Source organism: Zosterops lateralis, assembly GCF_965231275.1.
Source record: "Zosterops lateralis genome assembly, chromosome: 3".
In the NCBI taxonomy this organism is placed as follows: Eukaryota; Metazoa; Chordata; class Aves; order Passeriformes; family Zosteropidae; genus Zosterops; species Zosterops lateralis.
In genome coordinates this window covers 54,371,267-54,396,957 of record NC_139764.1, presented here as the reverse complement: position 1 = coordinate 54,396,957, position 25,691 = coordinate 54,371,267, and the positions used below count along the sequence as shown (strand labels likewise).

General features: G+C 38.9%; 1 protein-coding gene across 3 annotated transcripts in view; it reads right to left on the bottom strand.

Annotated features, from left to right (window-relative positions):
- IPCEF1 (interaction protein for cytohesin exchange factors 1) overlaps positions 1 to 25,691 on the bottom strand; it is a 78,748-nt gene that overhangs the window by 5,660 nt on the left and 47,397 nt on the right. For 2 of the 3 annotated variants that reach the window (XM_083857709.1, XM_083857711.1), the window contains 6 exons: positions 22,086 to 22,159; positions 20,877 to 20,948; positions 17,881 to 17,942; positions 14,011 to 14,099; positions 8,259 to 8,628; positions 365 to 558 (listed from right to left, as the gene is read on the bottom strand). In XM_083857709.1, the coding sequence (XP_083713835.1) occupies positions 365 to 558; positions 8,259 to 8,628; positions 14,011 to 14,099; positions 17,881 to 17,942; positions 20,877 to 20,948; positions 22,086 to 22,159 (861 nt within the window). The remainder of the gene's footprint in view (positions 1 to 364; positions 559 to 8,258; positions 8,629 to 14,010; positions 14,100 to 17,880; positions 17,943 to 20,876; positions 20,949 to 22,085; positions 22,160 to 25,691) is intronic. The other variant, XM_083857710.1, reaches the window with a different exon arrangement.

Genomic DNA, 25,691 nt, shown 5'->3' with positions numbered 1-25,691 from the left:
TTTATCATCAATGTACTTTGTCTGCTCTTCCTTTTTTAAAGCTCTCCTGTTTATTGCATTTAGCTGTGCTTGCAAGTTTTCCAGTTAACTAAGAGTTTTCTTTATTAAATTTTCCAAATGGACTGGAACTTCTGCAAGAAGAGTCCCTCCTGAGCTATTGCCTCTGCTTCCAGTTCAAACTGAACAACATAATGCAGATCAGTATTTGCAATGAAGCAGAAAAAAAAATTCAAAACTTAACAAAATTCTCTGGGGCTTTCAGTAAAAATGTAATTAGAATTTGGCTGAAGTCTATACTGCTTCTTTTTCAAGCCAAACTGTTTTTTTCTCTCAAGCTTTTCCTTGGCAAGATCTGCAAACTCACCTTTAATGTGCTGTTCAGCATTCGGATTTTGTGGAGTTTCTCATTAATGGAGGGGTTTTTGCTGCGCTTGATAAATGACTTCCTAAGCTCCTTCTTAGTTGACAGTCGACGATCTCCAATGGGAGACAGGCTTGCCTGCTCCAATGACTTGTAAAGTCGCTCCATCTCATCATCATCATCACATTTTTCCTGGTCTGCAAAGAAAAAAAATAAATTGGGTATGAAAACATGAATGTGGCAGCAGATAACAGAAAAGTTATGTTCAGCCAGCAGGAAGGCTCTCAACCAACTCAAAAAATAATGGTGTTAGAGTTAAAACTAAGGGCAATTAGGATAATTTCTAGGGTAATAGTGCCTGTGAGAAAGACATACTTCCAAACTCACATGTTGTTAGGAATCAGGTAATGATCCAAACAGATGTGAGCCTGTATCTCCACTAATTGAGTGCTGCTTTAATGCTCTGAATATATCACAGACTTTGAACAACTGTCAGTAGCTCTATGTTTTAATGAAACAACTCTGATAGAATCTACACTTATTCACCCCTCCCTGCATGCTACATACAGTGAATTCTGCTTCTATCTGGCAACTCACAGGGCAAATTCTCTTTGGTGTGCTGATTCATCACCAGGTTTTGGTAATTATTGAAAACAGAGTTTTTAAAAAATAGAGTAATTAAAAGAAACATATAAACATTTCAGAGTCCCTAGAGAATGTCCCTAGAAAACAGATTAAAGCAAGAACCCTTGGGACATCCAATGCCTTGCCCCAGAATTTCAGACTGCAGACTGCAGCAGAGAATTTGCTTGTAATGCCTTACAACAAAGCCTTGATTATCTCCACCTTAATTATTCTGATGGCTCCCAAACTGCAAGACCATCTTCCAAGACAGACAGTACACAAAAGGAAAAGTGAGTAAACAGAGGAGAATAGCATAAAATAAGATGAAAATTGAAGCAAAGGCATTTCTTAGAATAAAACAACCTAAAAATGAACAGACAGAAACTAAAAATGTGCCAGGCATATGTAGGGGTGTTGTAGCAGAAGGCCATTTTTAGCAACAGACTGTGCAACTCGCTTCTTGTCCTTCAGTCCATACAGCTTCAGTGATCACTAAAGGAAAATCTTACAGCTATTGCTGTTTTCAGGGTGCTAACGAATCCCTCAAGATCTACTTGGATAATACTTGGTTTTACATCACTGGCAGTTGTGTTGGTTATCAACTGCAGTCCTTCCTATTCCCATTGAACTGGCTGGGCACTTTTTCTTTTAAAGGTAAACATTTACTTTTCTAAATCATCTGCAGTCAGCAAATACATTCTGAACAAGTCCTTCTGCTCACTCATGCTGCTGTGAAAAGACTTCTGCAATATGTCAGCATGCTAAGGAGGCTGGTTCTTATCTTTTCCATGTTTTATAAAGTACAGCATCCTCCTCCATCCCTGTTCTTTCTAAATATTTAGGTTACAAGAAAGGTTTATGATATGCTGCAAATATTTGCTTTCACTGTGTTTCTGGCCTATTCTTCACTACTGTGTGATTATAAAAAGCCTACTGTAACTTGACAAAAACTAAATATAACTCCCAACATTGGTACATTGCTGGGGGAGGAAAAGGAGAACTGCTGTATATTTAACAAGCTGTAGGAAACAGAAAAAAAATGGAAGTGTAAGGCATAATACACGGCAGTAGTATTTCCTGAAAGCTGTTGGCACATGCCATGAGGCTCGTAATAACTAGTTTCCTGCCTAATTTCTTGGGATGAAGCAGCTGTTTGTTTCATTAGCCAGTTTCTGCAGAGGACTGGCTCAAATCTGCTGTAGACATCACCCATCAGGACTGTGCATAATAATACTTTGAGAGATGAATTGATTTTCATCAGCTATCCAAGAAAGACTGTGTCAGAAGAAAAAAAAATGCTTCAATCCTGTTCAGCAACTTTTAGATAAAGTCAACCCACAGGGGACTTAAGGTCCCTGCTCCAGACACTTTTTGAGACTAACTCATGATGTTCCTCGGTGTCCTAAAAGGGTTACAAAGCAGTAAGCATGAGAAGTCAACCCCACTGAACACTCTTTTTCCACACTAAATATTCTGGTATCTTCCATGCAGTTGTGGGAAACTGTAAGGAGCAGAGTAACTCAGTACAGAAAAAGATGGAGCCAGAGTCAGAAAAGCCCAGGAGAAAGCTCCCAGACTATGCATTTGCCCAGCAAATGTACTCAGCTCCTGCAGACTTTCAAGACTGCTACATGAAACTCCTTTCCTATTTCTTATTCTTCCACCACTCTCATACTCCAAGGAATTAATCAGATCAAATAATTTCAAAGGAAAAGGAATGTGTCTGATTCTTCATGTTAGGTGGATAAACAAAGTGGCAGTACAGCAACTAAATGGAATTTCAGCAAACTGCTGGAAAACAAGGGTGAGTGGAACTTACAGGTCATGTATAGCCAGGTATGAGTTTCATAGCACTTTTGTCTCCATCTCTGATGAATTTCAACTACAGTCAAAAAATAAAAGAGTATCCTAATATTGTGTGTTTATGTAGAACACTCTTGCTGTTGACAAAGGATATGTCTGCCAATAAACCTCTGTAAACTGAGGGCAGACTATCTGTTACCTATCTGGAATTTTACCTTCAGTGTCATGAGTACCCCTGAGCCAAGTTCAGAAAGAAAAAGACCACATTTTGAAGGGTTGGTGCTGCCACTGAATGCACTAGATTGATGCTGTAAGTCTGAAAGGAGGAGAGGTAATGGAGGAACTGAAAAATTCTGATTTAGGGAAACTAAAACACAACTCTGAGGCTTGATGCCATTTATCTGGAATTTCCGTCTAACAGGAGGTATCACAGACAAGAATAACCTCCCAGATGTTCAACATGCCTATTCTTCACCTCCTCAACTTTCAGCTTCCTCTCTCCTGTCAGCCAACTTGCCACAGGCTGGAGACATTAAGATATTGAGACTCCCCATCTTGGAGCATCAGTAGAGGAGCCTGTCTGAAATCTCAACTTTAATGCTCTTAAGGTAAGTGAAATTATCCAGAACTTTCAAAAAGCAGCTGTGAAAAATAAAGTTGATGGTTTCCCAGTGGTAAAGATAAAGAAATTGGAAATGTTTGGCAGAAAGAGCATTTTGCATTGAAAACCACCTCCAACAGAATATATCTGACTAAATTCATCTGTAATGTAAATATTTGTTCTCTCACTCTGTAACTGAGATCTCACAGACCCCCAGTCATGTATTAATCCCAGGGAAAAAAAACGTGCTTCTTCCTCCTGTTCTTGCTACTCTTATGAGCTTCTTGTAACCTTTCCAGCACCTCTGTTTCTGATCCTGCTAAAATTTTTGATGCCAGTGGGAGAGAATACATACACCCAAGGCTGAAAAAGCAGAGGAAAAAAAGTCATAAATTATTTTTGCTCTTACCTATCTATCCATCCCCTAACCCTTATCCATAGTAAATTTTTCAATGGGAAAGTCACCTCAGGGAAATCACATTTCCCACATAATTATGGAACAGAAAATACGGAAAAAATCAATTAGGTGAGCATAACTCAGTCAAACTCCTCACTGGCAAATGTAGAACTAAGGGGGGAAAGATTGGAAGAAAATAATAGGAAAACTATGTTACCACAAACAATTAGGTGCTGTTGTCTGACAGTATAGTGGACTCAGTAGTGAGGAGCGGAATTTTAATAAACTGACTGAACTGGAAAAAACATAAAGAAGTATCTCTTTTTCAGAGGGTTCAGAAAACCACAGCACCATAGTTTTCACTGTGACTTCTAAAGTTTTTTTGATGAGAAACAAAATAATTATTCAAATAGTTTCTCTATACAGTTGTTCTTACGATAGGCACATTTCTCGGCTAGCCTCAGTCATAAACTTGCTATTTGCTATAACTTGTGCAGAGGGAACAAAGAGGCCAGAGTACACCAGAGGATCTGTTCTGGCTATTACTGGCACAGGCAGACTCCAAAGAGGAAGAGGATATCAGTAGTGAGAACAGAAGGAACTGAATGGATCCAGCTCCTATTTAACCAACTCCTTCCCACAAAACCAACCCAGATAAAATCCAAGAGGTATTTAAAAAGCTGTCCAGGCTCAAAAATACCAGCACACACCAGATCTTCCACAGCTACTGTGAGCTAAGGTAAAATAAACCAGAAGTGGTAAAATAAGAATGCCTTGCCAAGAAGCATTGAATTCATATGATCCTGAAACCCTCAGAAAATGCAAGGAAGAAGGAGCTTACTGCTATAGTAGTAGATATGTAAATAAAGAGAAACATACATTTCTATTTTCTTATATAATCTCTCCATTCCTGTGGCTTCCTTTAGCTGTTACGGGTTTTGATCATAATAGTGATGCGTCAGTCAGATACCTTTTCTTCCAGTGTTTGCCAGAAGAAATACAAAGGATGGAGTTTGGCTGGAGAACATGTCTAACCATCCTGGAGGGGGCAAGGCCAGCTTCTGGATACAATGCACGTAGTCAGACAGCTGTTTGTAGTCTCAGCTGCTTCTTGTTTACCTTTCAGTTTCTTTGCATCACAGGCAGCTTAGAATCCTTTGTCACAGTGCATGTAGCAAGCTGCACCACAAAAGTCTTAAACATTCCCCAAAAAATATATGAACACATACTGTTGGTCTCCTTTCAAAAGAATAAACTGATAAACTCCCCTTCTTTGTATCACTCTCTGGCTTGTAACATCTCCCCTGTAACTGGTGCAGAGAATTGATGCTGACAATGTTCATAACACCACTAAGAGGGGTTGAAAAAATTGTTAAAAATATCATATGCTATGATATGTCTCCTTGCACCAGATACTGACAGTTGCTTAACAGAGTTCATTAAATAATTTCTGTTGAAAAAATAATCCATAATAATTTAACTGAATCAGTAGCTTTTCTTATGGAGATTCACCCATTTATTTCTGAAAAATGTTTCTTTCATTGTTTAACTCATCACTAAGGTTTCTTCACTGTTTTTGTACTTTTTCATGGTAAACTCTTCCCACAAAACCACAGCTATGCTTTCTTCCTGCTAGATACCAGCTTTACTCACATTGGTCTCCATTTCTAGACTTAGAACAACAAAAGCGCTCTTCAATTCTAGAAAATTTTCTCCTCAACTCTAGGCTCTTATCAGCTACAACGTATATGTCAATTTGTGGTTTTACTTTGAAGAATTTGGTCAGAAAACAGCGTGGCAGGTTTTTTTTTATCCTTACCAAGAGAAAGAGAGAGCACAGACACACACCTAGGTTCTGTGGGTGACTGGGATCAAAGACTATCAAAGAACATAGCTGTTCTGATGATAGCAGGGCCATCTTTACACACAGGAAACGTGCTTTAGGACAAATGTTTTCAAAAGAGAGACTTGTCTCCTTCTGGATGCAGTCTCATGACTCTGAAACATGTCAGAAATGCACTATTCAGAAGCACTGTAAAGCAAGTAATACTGACTGCACTGAGGTATGCCTTCTTGTTTTGCATCAGATAACAGGGGTGTTCTTACCAGTTATTGGAAATCAAGAGAATTTGCAGCTAGATTTTACCCAACAACTTGAATTCATCTCAGAGTATTCATGCACATGCTTATCAACTAGCTGTAGAGAGAAATTCTTGAGGGATAAGCCACAGAACCAGAATTGCATCCTTTTTGATAACTTTCATTTGGAACAGAATTGTTATTTTACATTTATCCTTCTTTTCCTACCTCATCCTCAAATTGAAGTAGCTTAATCTCCTTGCAAAGCGTTTCCTTAATGTTTTCAGTGACCATTGCAAGGGAGGGCCCCACACAGCAGCACTCTCCACACCTAGTCCATAATATGCAGACTGATAAAGGAAAAATCAACCTGCAAATGGTGTACATTTCACCTGGTCAGCAATGGGTTGTGATGCAGACAAGAACTAGTGAGGTTATACAGTTTCCATAGTGGCTGTCTTGATGAAATTATCTATTTCTGCAATTCTGTCAGCAATCACCACTTTGGTTAGGATGGAATTGTTCTGTGTTCTGCCACCACAGTTGCCCATCAACTAAGCAATGAGCAGCAGAATTCATTTCCCCGGGAATAATCTTATCAAAATTAAACCATCTTGCACACTGCAGGAGAATACCAAAATATGCCTTGATTTACATTTTAATCCCATTTTATTGGTTAGTATGATTGAGCTGATCAAACTATACTTTAAGAGATTATGAATGTGTCATGCTAATTCTATGACATCCATTAAAGTATTTGTCACCCTTCCATTACAATGGAAAGCAGTAACCTACACATTATTGCAGGATTTCTGACAATATCAGAGGAATATATTCTAAGTAAAAATTTAGATTTCTGAAGAGCAACCACTGAATCTTTGTCAACAGGATCTATAAGCCACTATGCCATTTATGACCTACATTCCAACAATCCACTTCAATGTCTCTAATACTGTTTTCCAAGGGCATTATTTTATCAAATTTAACCCAGAAGTTAAAATTACAGAAAACAATATATTTAATATGTTCTTCTGACATTTTCATTAGGGACTCTATTTCTGCCAGCCCCAGCCTTTTCACAACTTCCAAAGTCAGAATTAGGGGACTTGGATTCCACAGTAACTCAAAGCACAGCACTCTTTTCCAATACATAGAAACAGCACATATGTTCACTCTGGATTTTAATTCTTTCTGATCTTCATTGCTCCAGAATTTTCTAGCAGAAAAGCTTAGAAAATGGATAAGGTAGGTAAGCATAAAACACTGAGTTAGTTTTCAGTTTTGATGAAAACTGTACTTTTCTTAATGTCCCTTTTTTGTGTAAAATCAGAAAAGGTATGACAACATAAAGGGGTGCCAGTTTTCTAAGTGTTGATATTTGTAAAATGTAGGGGACTGACAAGGTAACTAATATGTCTCATCATCTTTCAGTGTCAAGTTCACCTGCAGAGAAATACCCTGAGTTCCCAACAACTCCAGTGCTGTTTCTTTCCACCACTGCATTATTTTCAGCCTAAGCTCTTAGATGCACCCTTCTTTTGCATTGTGCTGAGACAACCCTTCTCTTTCAGCAATAAAGCACTCACTTCAAATCTTTACAAGGTCTTGGAATCATGGGAAGAGCTGAGGCACAGGAATGTTGTTGTTCCCTTATGTATTACCCCTCTATTCAGAATAATTGTATGCCAGGAACAACTCTTAGGCTTCAACTGCTTTTAATTCAGAAAGAAAAAGCTTTGCTCAAAAGGCAGGAGATATTTCCTCCCAACACAGGGGAGTTATGAACAGTAACAATGACCGAATTCTGGAACCAAGCCACCTTTTTCAATTAGCAGTACATTTCAGTAGGAGGCTACTGTGCAGATACCTAGTTGCTTAAACAAAATCCAGTCTTAATAGACTTTCTGATTCAGGATTTCAGTTGTTTTCTCTTGATTACAATGAAGCTTAATGAAGCAAATAGGGAGTATGTACTTTGAGTAAATGCAGCAGCACAAATTTGTAAAATTGGACTGACTTAACCCCATGTACACCATTCCCTACATATTACGGTTTTGTTACAGTGTGACACACTGTTAAGATTTTGATTTAATCCTAACTGCAAGATATCTGCATTGAAATAAAGACTGTTAATAAAATTGTCTGTGCTAAATTTATATACAGAGGTTATGTTCTAACATAAATACAATTTGAGAAAAGTTGTAAAGGTACCTACCAACTAGATACTCAGTTATATATTTAATGCGCAATAAATTAAATGTGATAAATGATGTGCCACTGGAAAATTCTTCAGTGAGGAATACAGAGGAAGGAAGGGGAAAGGAAATTAAGGAAACACGTAACTCTCATATTGGATGGCTCTGCAGCACAGATCTCCTCTCTCATTATCTCACCTTTGGCTAGTGATCGCTGTCCTGTTGCATCCGGCACAGCTAGGCAATGTGTATCTGCACTTAAGTGAGAGGTTTGGGATCCACCATTGGGTTGGGAAAGCTGGCCTTCCTGGCTTTCTGCTGCATCTCCACAGACCACTTCTGGCGGCTCCTCAGAGTGAATCTGCACACAGAACGTTAAAGGCTGATCACCCTCCTCTGTGGCAGAGCTGGTAACCAGGTCAAGCCAGGACTGCCTCTCGGAACAAACCACTTTGGATGCCAAGGAAGATGATGATTCTTGGGAGTTGAAAGTGCTTTCAGGAGAGGAGAGAGAACAAGATGCTTCACTTGACAGAGCTGAAGTGAATGATGACTTCTGCTGATCCTGCTTTCCAGAAACAAAAGCAGGGGGGAGAGGAAGAGAAAAGAAAAAATTATTTACAAATTACTCCTGTTTCTAGGTTCTACATGATATATTGATAATGCAGCTGAAATGCTAAATGACCAAAAATTTATGTAATCTGATAACTTATTCACCCAAATAAGCCTGTGGTGTGGCAATCTTCTACAGAGCAGTAACTTCAGAAATCAAGCCACCAGAAAGCCGAAGGCAAAAGAGGTATAAACCTGACAATGCCTAGAAAGGCTGAATGTAGCCTTCTGTGCTAGGCCTCACACTCTCTTTCTTTCTTTACTTTATCTTATTTTATTGGCCTAATCAAGAGTGAAGAAGAAAAATTCTAAATTAGCCATTGAACATGAAGCACTCAACAGTTCCACCAATGCAATAACCAGAGTAAGACGGAAGGGGCCCCAAGCACCACAGTACAGTAAAGAAGTATTTTTCGTAGTCCATTTAAGGGATAGTCATTCACCAGGGCAAGAAGAATTAGCAGAAACTATCAGAAATTGTGATGAGATAATCATGATATGAAAAACAGATTTCTTGCTACTGCAGAAATTTACTCCTTCTGCATATTGTCTCCTGTTGGCCAATGCCAGCATCAGAATATGAGAATCGCACCAGAATTCTGGCAAGTTTCTGTCCTCAATATTTATGTAGAATAGATCTGTGTAAGGATTAAAACAGATGATAACTAGACTGAAAATATTGAAACTTACTGAGAAGGTGTTGCTAGGGAAACCTGGAAAAGCTGAAAACACAGTAAAGGGGGTAGCCTGGAATACCTATTTATAATCCAGTAAACCAGAAATAAGTTTTATTCAAATAAACCAAACCAAGAGTAACAATTTTTTAATTATGATTTTTAAACTCTGCAATTCAGTGTTGTATACTGTAATGTATACTATACTTCTTTCTTACATTAAACACAGCAAAGCCTTCCTGCGCTTCTAATACAGCTGCATCACATAACAAGCAGTCAATTCAGAGGATGAGGGGGACCTGTATCAGACTGTGAGCAGTATTTGTTTGTAGCACCTTCTTCACTTTTTCAAATTTTCAAAGCTATTTGTAGATTCATTGAATTGTTAAGGCTGGAAGAGACTCTGAAGATCATCCAGTCCAGCCATCCATGCAGCACTACCACTGCAACCCCTAAACCACATCATCCAGACTGGATTTGGATCCCTCTTGAATACTTCCAGGGATGGTGACTTCACCACCTCCCTGGGCAACCTATTCCAATCCTATTAGGTTGATTTCACCAACCTAATGCTGAAAAAATTTGGCTTATATCTATTCTGAATCTGCCCTTTCCCAACTTAAGGCCACTTCCTCCAGTCCTGTCACTGTAGGCATGGCCCTCACCTGGCTACAACCTCCTTTTAGGGAATTGTAGAATGCAATGAGGTCTCCACTGAGCCCCCTCTTCTTGAGACTGAACAAACCCAGCTCTCTCAGCCATTCCTCATTAGACATGTTCTCTGGTCCTTTCATGATTCCTGTAAGACTGTGCCAAACATTGTAGGACCCGGACATTTTTATTCGCATATGAAAAGTACAGCACTATGTTTCAGGTGTATTTTTGTTTCTAAAATAGAAACCTTCACATACGCATCCTCAAGCGAAGAACGAGGAGATGCTGCAGTAAACTACGAGTGCTAAAAATGCCCTTGGGAACACAGGTGATATGAAGCATTTCATCTAAGAGCTCCTATCACAAAGACAAATTGTTGAAGCGTTTCTAAAGTCAAGCAGAATAACTGAACAGTAACAGCTCTTGCCCACATGTTGTAGATGGTCTAATTTCAGTTGATCAAAGCTGGAAAAGGAAGATACTGTATCTCACCTCTATTTTTCTGGCATTTTTCCATATGAAAATAAAAGTGTTACTGAAAAGAAGATTGTGCCTCACTGAGGGGAATATATTTTTGTTTTCATTTTCATTGTGTGTTAATTTAAAAATATGAGTGAGAATAAATATGACTGCCAGAAGATGTTTCTTTTTCTCTACATATGTGTTGTATTTTGTTTTTTCTTTGGCATGACAAATCTTTACCTAACTTATTTGAGTGATTCCTTTGGAAATTTGCAATCATCCATATGATAATAAATTTTCATTTGGGGATTTTTAAAAAGCAGATCATAAGGATTTCACTTGAAATTAATGAGTCCCTAGGTATTTTTTAGAGAAAAATTATGACCATGAAACTCTTCAACTGCTTTTTTGGCTACTGCTGCAATCTATTTGTCTCAACATATCTGCTGATTTTTTAACTGTATATCCATTCACATATGGACAAATTAATGCAGGTGGTCAGTTTAACTTTTGTCCTACAGATGTTATAATTTACTTGTTCCTTGCTTGCTTTTTTCCTTCACCGTATCCAAACCCGTGCGTATACATGGAACATCATGATCAATAATTTTTTCTTCTGCAAACTTCAAAATGGTTTGAGTCAGCAGAGAACAGAACAGCAAGTACAAACTTTGTGCTAGAAGTACAGCAAAGTGTTTGCTGCTCTAAAATGTAACAGAACCTACACCTGGGTTTTTATTAGTTTCCAGACTAAGAGTTTTTGGTCTGGAGCTGACGTCAAGAAGTTTGGAGGCCTTTCTGCTTGAAATAATAAAGTCCAGTCCATGCCTGTGGCATTCTTGACACTGAGCTGAGTTGACAGGATAAGTGTCACTTCCAGCAGCAATTTGTAAAAATTGAGGTATGCCAAGTGCTGCACCCACAGAATATGAACCCAAATTCATCACATTTTTGAGATTTCACAGCTTGGTTCAAGAACTCTGCAACAAATAAACAGGTAGAGAGCCGTGTTCAACCAGCCCTCCCTGAGACAACCACAGGCTCCAAACCTAGAATTGAGTTTTTAGTAGAAGCTGCACTTTCCCAATCCTTCCAGTGTTTTTCTTGATTTTGCACTTGTCCAGAAGTGAAAAGGGTATTAAATATGGTATTTAAAAGAAGACTCTGACTTGCAATCAAACAGAGCTGCTCCTGCTCACTACATAAGCAAGCTGAGCATGGGGCAGATCCACAGTAAATGGAGCTTATTCCAGTGGCCAGTTCTGGGATGAAAAGATGACACCTTTGCTCAGGAGACACAAACTTTGTCCACAAGGAAAGGGATTGAAAGGGATAAGAAGAAGGAAAAACAGCTGACAAAGGTAAAGGCTGAAGGGAAGGTACTCTTTAAGGGAAAACTTGAGAAAGCAGGATCCCTCAGCATCTGCACCACTGCCTGCCTCCCACATGTTCCCTGACAAAACGTGGAGACCAGCACTCAAGAGGAGCATGTGGGAAGGAGACAACCGGAGATCGCCTCTGCAGCAACAGTCCAACAAGCAGCAGGAAGCCAGGAAAACAGAAAACTAAAAACAGCACCTGTTTAAAACTCATCATCTGGAAAAACACAGGCATTCACTGAGAGGTGAGCAGACGGAAAACACATCTACAGCCTCCTAAAGGCAAGACACTGAAGTATAAAATTCAAGATGCTTCATTAACTGACCCTGAATAACTGTAGGAGGCATATTGCCCAAGTTCTCCTCTCCTCTCCTCTCCTCTCCTCTCCTCTCCTCTCCTCTCCTCTCCTCTCCTCTCCTCTCCTCTCCTCTCCTCTCCTCTCTCATATTTATAGCCACTCAGTCACATTTAACTTCTAGTTAATACAGGCAATAAAAAATCATGCTTTACAGCAGTGAACGCCTCACACCCCCGGGTGCCAGGCAGCTGCCAGGAAACATTGCATATTTCAGGAGAGGAAGTGAAGACTGACTTATCTGACTGAAAATGAGGGGGGCAAGTGGGTGACTGTGTGACCTGTGCTCCCAGCTTTATGTGAGCTAATTAGAGATTGCCAGACAGGCAACCCTGTCCATGACATCTCCTTTTATTAATGCTTGTGATTGCACAGGCTTCTCTAGCTCATCTGTATATTTCAGATTTGCTCCTGCTTTGCTGGTCCTGTGCCCACCCAAGCTGCTGGATGTCATTTCAGTGTGCCACAGAGGAACTTGTACCACAATAGTGAGGCAGCAGACACTTCCCTTCCATGAGATGCCATCAGAATATTTAGTACCAAGTATATTACTGCACACCTCTCAGTGTTAACTTTCAGGTAGTGAAGGGAATGGCTTGAATCAGGATTCCTTATTACCAACCCAAACCACATCACTCATTTCTAAACACAGAATTAAGTAAATTTGACTTTCCATTTTAATGGAAAAAAAATTAAAAATAAAAATGTGGTGACAAAAGACTCTGACAAGGCTGCTCTATACTTTCCAAAGCATGATATGAACATCTGTTTACTCCTAAATTGCAGACAAACCCCCAATGCCTGTTGCTAGCTCCAGAAAAACTTACTGGTTACAGAAATCAAGGGATTGCCCCTGCTACTTGCAACAGCTCTCCCTGACTTCCACTACAAATGAAATGTTTCTTTTAAAGGCTGCAAAGAGAAGGAAAAAAAACCACCCCAAACCTACTAGTGAAGCTACCTGTCATAGCAAATTAACAAATTTTCTTTCTCGACTTAAAAAAAAAAATAAAATGGAAACATTTTTTTAAAAATTAAGGATTTTTTTTAAAATCCATTTAAATCACATGTAAGAACAATGAGATCACTAGGAAAAGCAATGAAATAGAAACAAGATTAATAGGGCAAGAAGTAGATAATAATTAGGCAAGCCAATTTGATTAGACTCATGAGGGTTCATAGTGCTTATTTTAATTTATGAAATGAAGTGAGACAGGAAGGAATATTTTGGGGCAATATGCTACATAGTTTTTGGAAGAATGCCTATTTTCTTTTTTCATGTCTATTTTTCAGAGGTAGAGAAAAAAACAGATTTTTATCTCTGTGCAAAGAGGTTTCTTTCCCTTCATTTCTGTTCACTGACACAAAAGCAGGTTCAAATTCTCCAGTCTTAAAAACAGCTCACTCAAATAAATAAATATGAAGCTGTTGGATATGCTACCAAGGTTATAAAAAGAAAGAGGTTTCAGGATGGATTTTCTAAAAATGAGGGAATAGTATGAAAAAACAGCTTATAGCAGTGTGTTAAAAATCTTGTAAAGAAAAGATACTGTTTGTGTATGAGGTAGAACAGCACCTTCCTTTCCCCAGCAAGATAAATAGGAAGGAACTGATCTTTTACAGGTCCCTGTGGTGCAGGATGTGCCAACTGTGTGCTCTGCCACTGGGCAGGCAGTCTGTGCCTGAAGGTTTTACAGAAACACAGTGTGGACATTTCCAGACAATGTTTTAGGTTATTCCTAGAGGTCCACCACTTCAGGAGAGTTTTGTTTCAACCTGCCTGCAATAAGAAGGTAATGACTGGAGCACTTACTGAAGGAGGAGGTGGTGTCTGGACTCTGTAGGGTGGAGGTGGCGTGTCTGTTATTTCTGGATCATCATGTTCACTTTCACTGTAGCATTCTGAGGTAGACATGGAAAATGAGCAAAAAATAAAGAGTTAGATGGACACATTATTCTTTGCAGCACTGTGGCAACCAAAGATCACCAAGAAGGGTGTTCTGGACTCAGGACTACACTTTAACAAGTCAGTATCTCCTAATCCAATTGCAGTAATGCTGGAGAGCTGTTGCAAGTAGCAGGGGGAATCCCTTAATCCCTGTAATCAGTAAGTTTTTCTGGAGCTAGCAACAGGCATTGGGGGTTTGTCTGCAATTTAGGAGTAAACAGATTGTTCATATCATACTTTGGAAAGCATAGAGCAGCCTTGTGAGAGCCTTTTGTCATACATGGTATCTCATATAGGTACACCACGTTTACTTTTGGTATTACCTCTTTATACCTACAGCATGGCAGTAGATATGAAGAGGTAATACCAAAAGTAAATACAGAACTCTAGGACTCTCTCTCTCTCTCTCTTTTTTTTTTTTTTTTTTTTTTTTTTTTTTTTTTTTTTTTTTTTTTTTTTTTTTTTAACAAAAACAAACTCACATGAGCCTCAATATCTCTTGACATGTGGCAGAGGCAGTCATGCTGTTATTTCTTTCAACTATCTGTGCGGCAGGGGAAAACATTTTCCACAAATCTGAATTAAATGAAGTGATAATCATTGATAAAATTAGACACAGAAAAAAGGAGGGAGAATGTTGCTGGTTCTCATGTCCAGACCTGGCAATAGTAAACATTGGACAAGATCATAGAATCATAGAATATATTGGTTTGGGAGGGACTGTAAAAGGTCATATAGTCCAACTTCTCTACAATGAGCCGGGACACCTTCAGTTAGACCAAGCTGCTTGTCCAGCCTGACTTTGAATGTTTCCAGGAATGGAGCTGCTGCCACCTCTCTGGGCCACCTGTTTCAGTGTTTTGCCAACCTCACTGTAAAAAATTACATCTTTATATCTCGTCTTTCTTAGTGACCCTTTCTTAGTGCAAAACGATTACCCCTTTTCCAGTATACCCTGCTGAAATTTTTGCCCCCATCTCTCTTATGGGTCGTCTTTGTGCACTGAAAGGCCACAAAGATCACTTTTGTTAAATCTCCCAACACAAATGCAATCTTTACAGGAGCAAGTGTTGGTATCCTGCCCCGCACCATATGTGCAGGGTGACAGCACTCAGCCCCACCCCACTGAGCTGGGGACAGGAGAGTTGGCAGAGGCAAAGTGAGGAGGCTTGATGAGAACAACTTGAGTGCCAAGGGTCATAGAGCAGAGGCTGTCCCTGTGGTGTCCATGGGATCCAGCACTGCCCTTTGCTGGCCACATGCACTCAGCAGCCTGTGCTGTCCAAGAGCTTCTGTCCAGCTCTGGCCCAGAGCACAGAGGTTGCCTGAGTCCAGCTCTGGTTACTCATCAGAGCTGGACTTCAGAAAGCACTGGACACTAGAAAACAGTGTGTTAGCATCATCTCTGGACAGTCACCTGAGATTATTTAATCTAAAATTAACTCATTTAATACTCACACGCTTTATTTTTCTGCATGTCATTGTGGGGGGAGGGTGGGTGTTAATAAGCACAGAATGAGGGGAATAAAGTTGTAAGAGAGAAGAATTTTGTGCATGAGAATTTTCTAACATGTTAACAAAGAGGAACTTAAAGAGGTTCATTATTTTTTTCTCTCTGTACCCTTTGCAGAACCATAGGTTTTTGAGTAGCATAGATGTCATTCTGTTTACTGGAAGTATATGCTGGCACATCTAAGCATAAAGAACTGAAACTGGCTGCAATAAGGCCTATTCAGATTCTAATACTCTATTAGTGTCTTTTTGAGTAACTCAGTAAAAAGCTTATGCTTTCTACAGCTCCACTTTTAGGCACACAGAAGAACTCAAAAAGAATCAACCATTGTTTCTGATACTCTAAACAGACAATTGGCATGGTGTGGGGGAGGGTTAAAATGCACAGAAAGTACCTGAATACACAAGAAATGCCATAAAAAGAGCCAAGACTTCTGAAGAACTATGGTGTGTGATACAAAGAGGAAGAACTGGTCAGCAGGAACAGAAGTGCCTGTGGGTAGTGACAGTGTTTTTATGAAACATGGCAGTGTTTCTGTAAGGGCATGTCCACCCAGGCACCAGTGGGTCATCCACCCACACTGGAGGCAGCTGCTGGATCACCTGTGACAGAACATGCATGAAAAGACCAGGAGGTGTTTGACACCAGAATCAGGAGGCCTTTTCCTGAGGGGGGAAATGGGTGACTATCTTTAAAAGCTGAAGAAATATTGGCTATGTTATGCTATTTTAAAGTTGTTAGATAACTTGTTGCAGAGGTTATTGAGTGGACTCTTTTTTCTCTTTTGGACTTCTTTTTTTTTTTTTTAGATTAAGATTGGTGGAAGGAATCATTTTTTATTGCTTCATAATTCTTGATTCAACCAGTATCACATTTTTTTGAGATTTAAAAAGATTGGTTTAATGTATAAAATTTTGGCCATTCCCATTTTCCATCAAACTCTTCCCTTCATAAAAAGATGGACAACATATTTGTACACTTCCTCCCTCAGTACAAGTATCTTGCTTGTATGCAATTCTTGCTACACAACCTAATATTCAAAATAGCCCTTTATCCTAGAGAGTTTTGATAAAGTTGGCTTCAAATGGGATAAAGGCAGGAGGAATTAGTTGGTGTGTGAATTAACAAGTTTCCTGACAAAAAAATTGTGAACTGAAAACAAAGAAACTGATGAGACTTGCTGAATTCTCCAGGAATCAGTATTATCTGGGTTTACCAACCCCAAAGCTGCTTTAATGGTAGAGCATAAATGGAGCCAGATCAAATGAATCAATAATGTAATTACACGTCCCAAGCCTGAACATAACCACAATCTTGGATTTTGTGATAAAGCAGAAGGAATGTGGAGGGGAACCCTTCATTGCTTAGACAAAACAGGCTGCATCACTTAAGTGTTCATACTACTGCAATACCAGTTTCTTCTTCACAATGACACCTCCTTCACAAGCTCAGCAGTTCTAAAAAGGGTCTGGGTACCAATACTTCAAAAATGGAGACTTAAAAACCCAGGTGATGACACATATCCCTCAGGTTAGAGTCCATTCCTGGTTTGGTAACATAATATTCAGAACACTTCTCATTCTAAACCAGCCCCAGAGCACTTCTCATTTCAAACCAGCTCCCTCTGCCCACATTTGTGAATGGAGTGTTGGTATCCTCCCACCAAAGAGTTATATTAGGTCAGTGTACAAATTAAGACAATAAATAAATTATTTAGAACTTTTAAAGTTTCTCATTCCATAATTAACTTGGACTTGGCTCTGAAACAAATTGTAGCCTCCAGAATACCAGTAACACTCCTTCAATTCCCCAACATTGTGGTTGTTGAAACCCCCAGGGCTGGAGAACACCACAGGGATGTGTCTGCAGAGCAAAAGGTGTTCCCAGGCCAGTAAGCTGCCATGCTGCAGCACAAGTCCTGTATTATAACTCATAACTCAGAGCAGCACAGCTGTTCCTCTTCACACTTGGTAGGCTCAGCAAGCCAGCAAACTGCCAGAAAGTATTTACACACCTCTCACAAGATCACCTAGTGTCTCTCGCTCACTGTTTCTCACCATTTTTTCTTTTCCTGTGATTAGTCTGCGCTGTGATAATGTGGTTTCTCTGAGCTCAGACAGTAGACAGACAGTTCAATACAAGGAAAATAGCTGACCAAAATTTGGCCAAGCAAAATCTCTGAACACAATATAGTTACACACTGAAACCAGTTAGGAACATACCTTCCTCATTTTTCCTGTTTGGTGCCAGAGGGTCTACAGCCATTCCCAGCTTACTTAGCCACCTGTGCTTGAAACAGAGGGAACACAGAGTCAGGGACACTCACATGCTCTTCAGACTAGTTTTGTTCCTTTCAGTTTTGTTCTACATCATCACATCTGTTTTCATTAGCCTGAAGACTAAATGTCAAAGTTTCAGTTTCTTAGATCATCTTCTAGAAAGGCACCAGTTACCTCCATATTAATATTCCCTGTAGTGAACAGGATTAGTTGCCTGGGACATCTTTCCCTCATAGTGAAAAAAATTGTACTACTGATGACCCAGGAGTCACATTTGTGTAAGCTAAAGAAAAAGTCTTTGTGCTGTAACACCATGTCAATGAATGAGTCCAGCTGTTGAGGGGTCATCTTTCACCTGAGATGAAGAAAAAGGCATGGGAGCCATAGAAGATGATGTCAGCTGCCTTGGCCAAAATTATTGCAGCACAGTCTGTGCTACGTGAAACCATCTTTTTGATCATATCACATTTTTCAACTTGCTATGTACTTTTGGCTCTAGTAAGTCTCACTTCCTGTGTTATTTAAAGCTATTAACTGGGGTGTCTTTCACTTATCTTCCTAGGTAGCTGTATTTTTCTAGTGCCAGAAACATTCCCTAGTTACACTTTTTTGTATATTATATTTGCCTGTAGGTCATTCAGATCTAGCCACATTTTAAGTAACTAACTACTGAAAAGGCTCAAGCTTTTAAGGTTAAAACTCAAAGCATATATAGAGAAAGTATGAAGGGCAGGAATTTGTTACTGAAAAAAAAGCCATTTTGTTTGATTTTCGTTCAACTAAAGCAATAGGGAATTCGCTAGTAAGATCCGCATCAAAGTAACTGCACTAGACTGCAGAATGAGCAATAGACCCACAAACAATTCAGAGAAATAAAGTCTCATTTCTATAAGTGTGGTCCATTGACTCTATTCTGACAACTAATCCTAACAAAATGATTTTTAAAATGAAAATCCACCTTAACAAAGATAAGATTTGCTAAAATTTATAGGACTTCATTAATGACAAGAGCCAGGTCACTAATAACTATGTACAACTGGCCAGCTAAATGTATGCAGCTAGTCAGCATAGCTTTACTTCTCATGTGTGCATGACAATAGCAAATACATGATAAATTAGTCAAACAAATGACTGTACTAATAAATCCACCGTTGATTTAATAGAGATATATGGGCAAGTATATGCATATATTGATATATGCATGAAGAGTTACAAAAGGTCATGATCTATCAAGCATTTATGCACACCAGGAACTCAACACACACAAGTGCTTCAGTGAGCTCAGTGGAACCATTCACATGTGTATTTGCAGGACTGGAGCCAAGAGAACAGATGTCTTTTAGTCTGTTTCGACATATGCGTGAGTATGCGTGCAGTTTATGTATTAAATGCAAGTATTTTATACTTTGCCAAGGAAAACATCATCAGTTGCAACAGTGGGGAGTTAGTACAGCATAGTGCAGGCTGCTCTAACACCAAGCTACCTAGCTTTAAGCCAAAATGAAATTTACTCGAGAAGTGGAGTTTGAACAAAATCATTCTGGGGGCATAAGAGCTAAGACACCTGCATAGATTTTAATCACTTACTCACAGGAGACTAAACATTTTTCACATGAGAATTTCCAGCTGGGCTCAAAACTGGCTGTTAGCACTTACTAATATCCTCCATTAGCTCTAATTTTCCTTCCCCATATGCTCTTCCATCTCTTCTTTCTTAACCAGGGTTAACCTCCAGACTGAAATATTCCTGTCCAGCTGTCTCCGATTCTCATCCTATCTGCCAACCTCATCCTATCTGCCTCAAGAACTTGTCACTGCATTCAAGAGCTCTGGTACAAAACGCAGGAACACCAAAATGGATGGTTATCTCCCCACCACAATGTTCTATGATGCCCCAGCTTGCAAAAGGCAACAGATTCTTTTCATCTATATTTACTTGTAGGCATCTGTAGAGTACAGATTTATTAATACATATCTATGTACACCCACAACTGTAATATTGCACATTTCTGTATCTATAGATCTTTCAGAAGGTCACACACATTCTCTCAACCTCTCTCTTTTTTTGTTGTGGTAAATATGTATGAGGTCTCCATTTATAGAGGGAATGAATAGTCATTGCCCTGTGAAAAATCGCGCAAAGATCACTAGTAGAGCCATGACTAATATCCTGACCTGACTATTGTTGGAGCTCTCTTCTCATTTAAATTGTACTGCTTTGTATCCATTATTTTGCCATTTAATGCAATAACATAGACAACAAACTGCAATCTGAAGTAAAAATGGCAAAGATATGAGATATATCTAAATCAGCCAGAATTGGATTAGTAGGAAATAATGTCTTTCTGATAGCTCAGTGGTTTCTAAAATGGCAGCATTCATATCCATTTTTTACTTCTTCCATTGAGAACTATTTGATTGTTAATCTTCTGGACATTTGTCAAAAGAAAATTTCTGACCTGTCATTCAACTACAGCATAGTTTGATGCCGAAGTTAATGCTAATTTACATTTAAGACACAAACCTTTCTATCCCTCTAACCCTCCTTGTTAGCTGATATGATATTCTGAAATCAGAAGCTGTTATATTCTAGTCCTAGATCACTTCTGGGACTTTCCCCTCTCTTTCCTTTCTCCTCTCACTACTTCCTAGGTGCTGCACTTGATATTAAATCTAGCACTACTCTGACAGGAAGGGATTTGTACCAGCAAATACTGGCAAGATTAGTATCAAAATTGGGCTAATTATGCGATTCTGATTTCAATCATAATTAGTGAACAAAGAGAAGTAGTTTTCTTCCATATAGTGACCAGAAAAATTAGACTCAGTAATTCCCCAAATAACTTTGTCAATGACGGCTTGACAGTGAAAGAATGAACTTTCAAAGGGTGTTCTCATGCATGAGACAGGATGAAACATGACCAGTCGCTCCTACTCACGTGTTCATTTCCAGAACATTTTCTGCCGCAAAATAAAATGTCTTGATCTGTGGGTGGCTGATCTTAATAGCACTTTAGGAAAAGAAAAAAAAAAAAAAAAAAAAAAAGAAGAGATAAGAAGAAAGCTAGTTTCTATAAGAAAGAAAATATAATAGCTGAATGAATTATTTAAAATATTTATTCACTCCACTGTATTAATCTGGATTCGCTTGTCCATCAATACAGCTCTTCCTTTAAAGTTTAGTGTATTTTTATCTCATTTCCTAGGCCACATATTATTCAGAGAGTAGAAACTACAGGAACTAGAAAGGAAGGAATAAAGAATAAAACAAAAGTCTTCTATTATTTCATTACATAATTCTGTTGCATTCCCATACCTGAACTACTCTCTGCAAATTTGCTTCCTCCAGCTCTGAAATGTAAAGCAAATTTGAAAAATGTTGGAAGAAAGCACCACTAGTGACCCAAGACATGGAACAGCTTCCATGTGCTGTGGTCAATCAGGCTAAGACCCCAAAGCATGGAAGACTGATGAGTGAGGGAAGGGGCATATGACAAGCAGCACACAGTGTTTGAACAGTGACTGACTCTTCTGACTTCTCTATCAGAAGAATGAAGGCTTTCTCTTGAGTGATGCAATTAAAACCATGCTGCACTTTATAACTCTGAACAACAGCAACACCCCTCCAAACCTCTGAAGTGTGTTCAGAAGCAGCTGGAAGTCAGTGCTGCATAAGGAGTTTGGAGAGAATATTTTTAAACGTGCACCCTGCGAAAGAAAGTACTTATTGCCTGCACAACCAAAGGCTTCAGGTACAGCCCAAGCTCAGTTGCACCACTGCAGCCTAAAGAATAGTCCAGGCTTAGAGGAATGCAGCATTATTTGCACCACTGCTGACCTCCTCAGATAAGTGGGGACATCTGAGAACTACAGTCTACTCATAATCAGTGAATAAAAAAAAAGGAGAAGAAAAAACATTTGTCCCACTCATTTGGTCTTTTTTGTTTGTGGTTTTAGCAGAGCACATCTGGCAGAGATTTTTCAAAAATATTTTTGCAATATGGTTTTCTTTCAGTAGCTCAATTAATATCTCATTATTTATACAACACAAAAGAACTCCCTACAGATTCACTGTCAAGGACTACTAAGATTCATTCCTTGCAACATTGTAAAAATCATGCAAAAGTGGGAACAAGAGATAAACTTACTGCTTTTTTTTGCATTCAATCGCACGATCCACACTGAAGTCTGGAAGTCTTATAAATCCTTCTGCTTTTTCAGCCTTCCATAAAAGAAAAAAAATTCAATATAACACCACATCAACCAACTGGTAAACTAGTAGACTCCAATGCTGAATAATACTTCACATGCAAGTGCTTGTTTTTGACAGCTTTTTATACTGTGAAAATATATGCTCATCACCATGGGGACACATTAACGCCTGATGAAATATTTCTATGCCAGCTATGTTTGTGCAAATCTGGGGTGCTGGAAAGCTACCACTCCTGTAGGTGCAAATGGCAGAGTGTAAACATAGATTTTGTTGACCAATAAGAATGAACAAGGGTTATGTCGTCTGTTCAGTTCTGGATGGTACCTACAATCTCAAAGGTGGGTTTGTGCCATCATACAGCATGTGTGTATCTTACACAGACATGTAACAAGAGGACATAAAATAACCTATGTATAGCTGAAAAATACAATTCAAAAGTGCCCAAAGATGATTCTAAGTAGAAACGGAGGAGGGTGTCTCCTGTGTAATTGCAGCATGGACCATTTTGCAGAGTCAGCTGTACACAAGCAAGGCAGAGGCAATGCAGGCTGCTCCCATCCCACAGGGTGCAAGATCATCCCACGCAGCTGAGTTCTGTGGTTAAACACTGCAAACCTGCCTCAGAGGGCTTTGGTCACCCAACTATCACTCCCCATAGAAATTTGCAGGCGTGGTGCAAGAGGTAGCAAAATCCAGGCAGACATTTACATTTACAGTACCCTGTTTATATCCAGTCAGCCCTTTCTGCATGCAAGAAGGTTTGCTGAGCATTGACGTCTCTGTTCTCAGTCAGCAGGACTCTGAGTCAGAGCGTTGCTCCAGCAAAACAGAAGTGACAAGCCTCAAATCCCTGTTTGTGCAGCCTGAAACTGAAACATCTGAAGCAGAAACATCTTCCTTACCACATCTATCTATATACGCCTGGTCATCTGCAGTAAGATTAGGAGTCCTCCTAAGATGAGCAAAAGGTGACAAAAAAAAATGTTTTGTCTACATTTTTGTCTATAATGAAGGCAAAAGTCTGTAGGACATAATGTCAGGAAAAAAAAAAAGTACTTTCCAAAACACAGAGTGCTCATACCTGAATTACATTTTTGCTGCTCCCAGCCATTACTCATAGACACATTAAAATTCTGAAGATGTACACTGAGTTAAAGCAGGTAAAATACACACAAAAATTACAAAGGCAGAGGATAAATGAAGATGTCTGACAGTATCTCAAGTCTCATTATGCATGAATATGATGAGACTATAAAAAGATGTTCATCAAGACAAGTCTTTGAGCTTTAATGCTTGAAGTATGGATTTTCAAGAACTGAAATATGTATACAGAACGGATACTTCAGTGGGTGGCTTTCTCTCACATCTGCATATCAGTTCTTTGGTATACAATAAATCATGGCCTAACCATCATTTCTGTCATTTACATATATTAAACATTCATGTGAGAACTTTATATTTTACACCCTTACTAGTAAGTGGTTTTGCTGCTCCAAGACACACACATACAGACACACAGCATCAGTGGAAAGGGTTTTTCTTGTTTTCTTTCAGTACAGGAGAAAAAATTTTTTTTTTACGTCTGGGCTGAAAAATTCTCATTTTGTAATATTTGTATGAAAAAGCGCTTATTTGCTACTCTGGGCTTTTAACACTCTCCATTTGTATTTGTATCTCTAAAACTTGTTTAGTGACTAGTTTGGGGAGCTTTTATTTCCATTCCATAGGCTGGAATTTCATGAGGCTAAAGTCATTAAGATAGAATGACAATTAACTAAACCTAGTATTACCATCCCAGATCCATAGTATATTAAGTATATAGGGATGAGCAAATAAATACTGGTGAGTAATGAAGGAGCACTATTCTTGGGCTGCACTGTACTGTTTGTAGAGATTGTATTATCCAGCGTTTCTGTTCCAAAAAGATGATCACTTACTGGGTCTGGAACACCGAATTTCCTGTTTTGTTCCCAAGACCAGTCTGAGAATACCAGAGATCAATCTCAAAAAAGCTGCCCATGAGGTACTACAACCACTGTTGCACCCATTGCTGGATGAGAAATGCATACAATGCCAGTTGCTTCTCTGCAGTGTCAATCAATACTCCCACTTTAAAAAAAGTTACCCATGAGACCCTGGGTGAAGTACCTTGCTGCCCAGGTATACCCACGCAGCAATAAATCTGTGGCCTGAGCTAGGTAAGCCATCAGGTGGGTGAGTGGATGACTCAGATCTGGGACTGATTTGGCCTTTCTTCCATGTTTTGAATGCAATTACAGATTAGCCTGTTCTATCTATTGGTGCAGTAACCATTGGTCTAGACTGCACCCTATAAACAGTTTAGAGTGCTGCAAAAGCACTCCTGAGGGGATTAAGTCCATGAAATGCCATTAGATAAGTCACTTTCTCTACTGTCAATACATAAAAGTAGAGTGTGTGGATTTTGTATTGGACTAGTGAACTACCAGCACCCCATAAGCCAGTGTGGAGACACTCACCTGGAATACTCCCACCCATGCAGAAATGGAGCTCAGGCTTGAACCACTGACTTAATCCATTAGTAATTCAGATAGATTCTTCTATCTAAATTAGGGGAGCTCCCTCTAAATAAATGAATTACTAATGAATTACTAATGTATTACTAAAGTCTGTAGGTTTTGATTTCAGCACTTTAATTTCAATAGTTGTACAACAGAAAACCCCCTGATTTCCTATGGAGTATTTGGCCTGTTCCAGTTGGTAAAAGATTATGTTCTCACATACGCATTCTCTCTCAATGCATTCAAATTTTATACTAATTCTGTCTATGATTTCATATTTGTTTATTTAAAGAAAAAATGTTTCATTTTATGTATGAGTGAAATACACTATTTGTACATAGCTAAAACATACCATCTGTGTAAGAGAAAAGAGGGCTTTGATGGGTATGTAGTTTCATCATTATCAGGGAAAAAAAAAGGAAAAAAGGAAAAGAAGTGACTTAAAATCTTAAGGGTGTTATTTCAGTGAATAATATTTCAGTCAGCAAACAGAATTCCAAATAAATCCTAGGAACAGAACATGTGGAAGTCATCTTTTCACTCATTCTTGGGATAAAAATTATGTTTTAAAACATTTAAAGCATATAGAAATCCTAAGTGCTTTCTTTCTTTCAAAATGTTATCTCTAACATGACTTTAGCATGCTATTATTAAGTCACACATTCCTTCAGATTTTGATGAGAAGCTGTAAAATAGCCCTAAAAAGCTCTGATAAAAAGAACCTTGACCTGTTTTCTACTTAATCAGGATGTTTAAAAGAATAAGCTGTTATCTCTTGTGGGTTTTATGGAGGTTAGCCTAATATACATCTGTGCTTCTGCTATTCCAAGTTGCCGAAAAATAATTTCATTAATAACAACAGTCTCTGAAAATTCTTGTGGCAAAAAAGAAAGTAGCCATTTTTTCACAGAAAAAGCTTTGCACTCAAAAATAAAGAAACTATTTATGAAACACAATGCATTAATCCAATGAAAGAGGCTAATGTCATTTTGAGCTTGCCT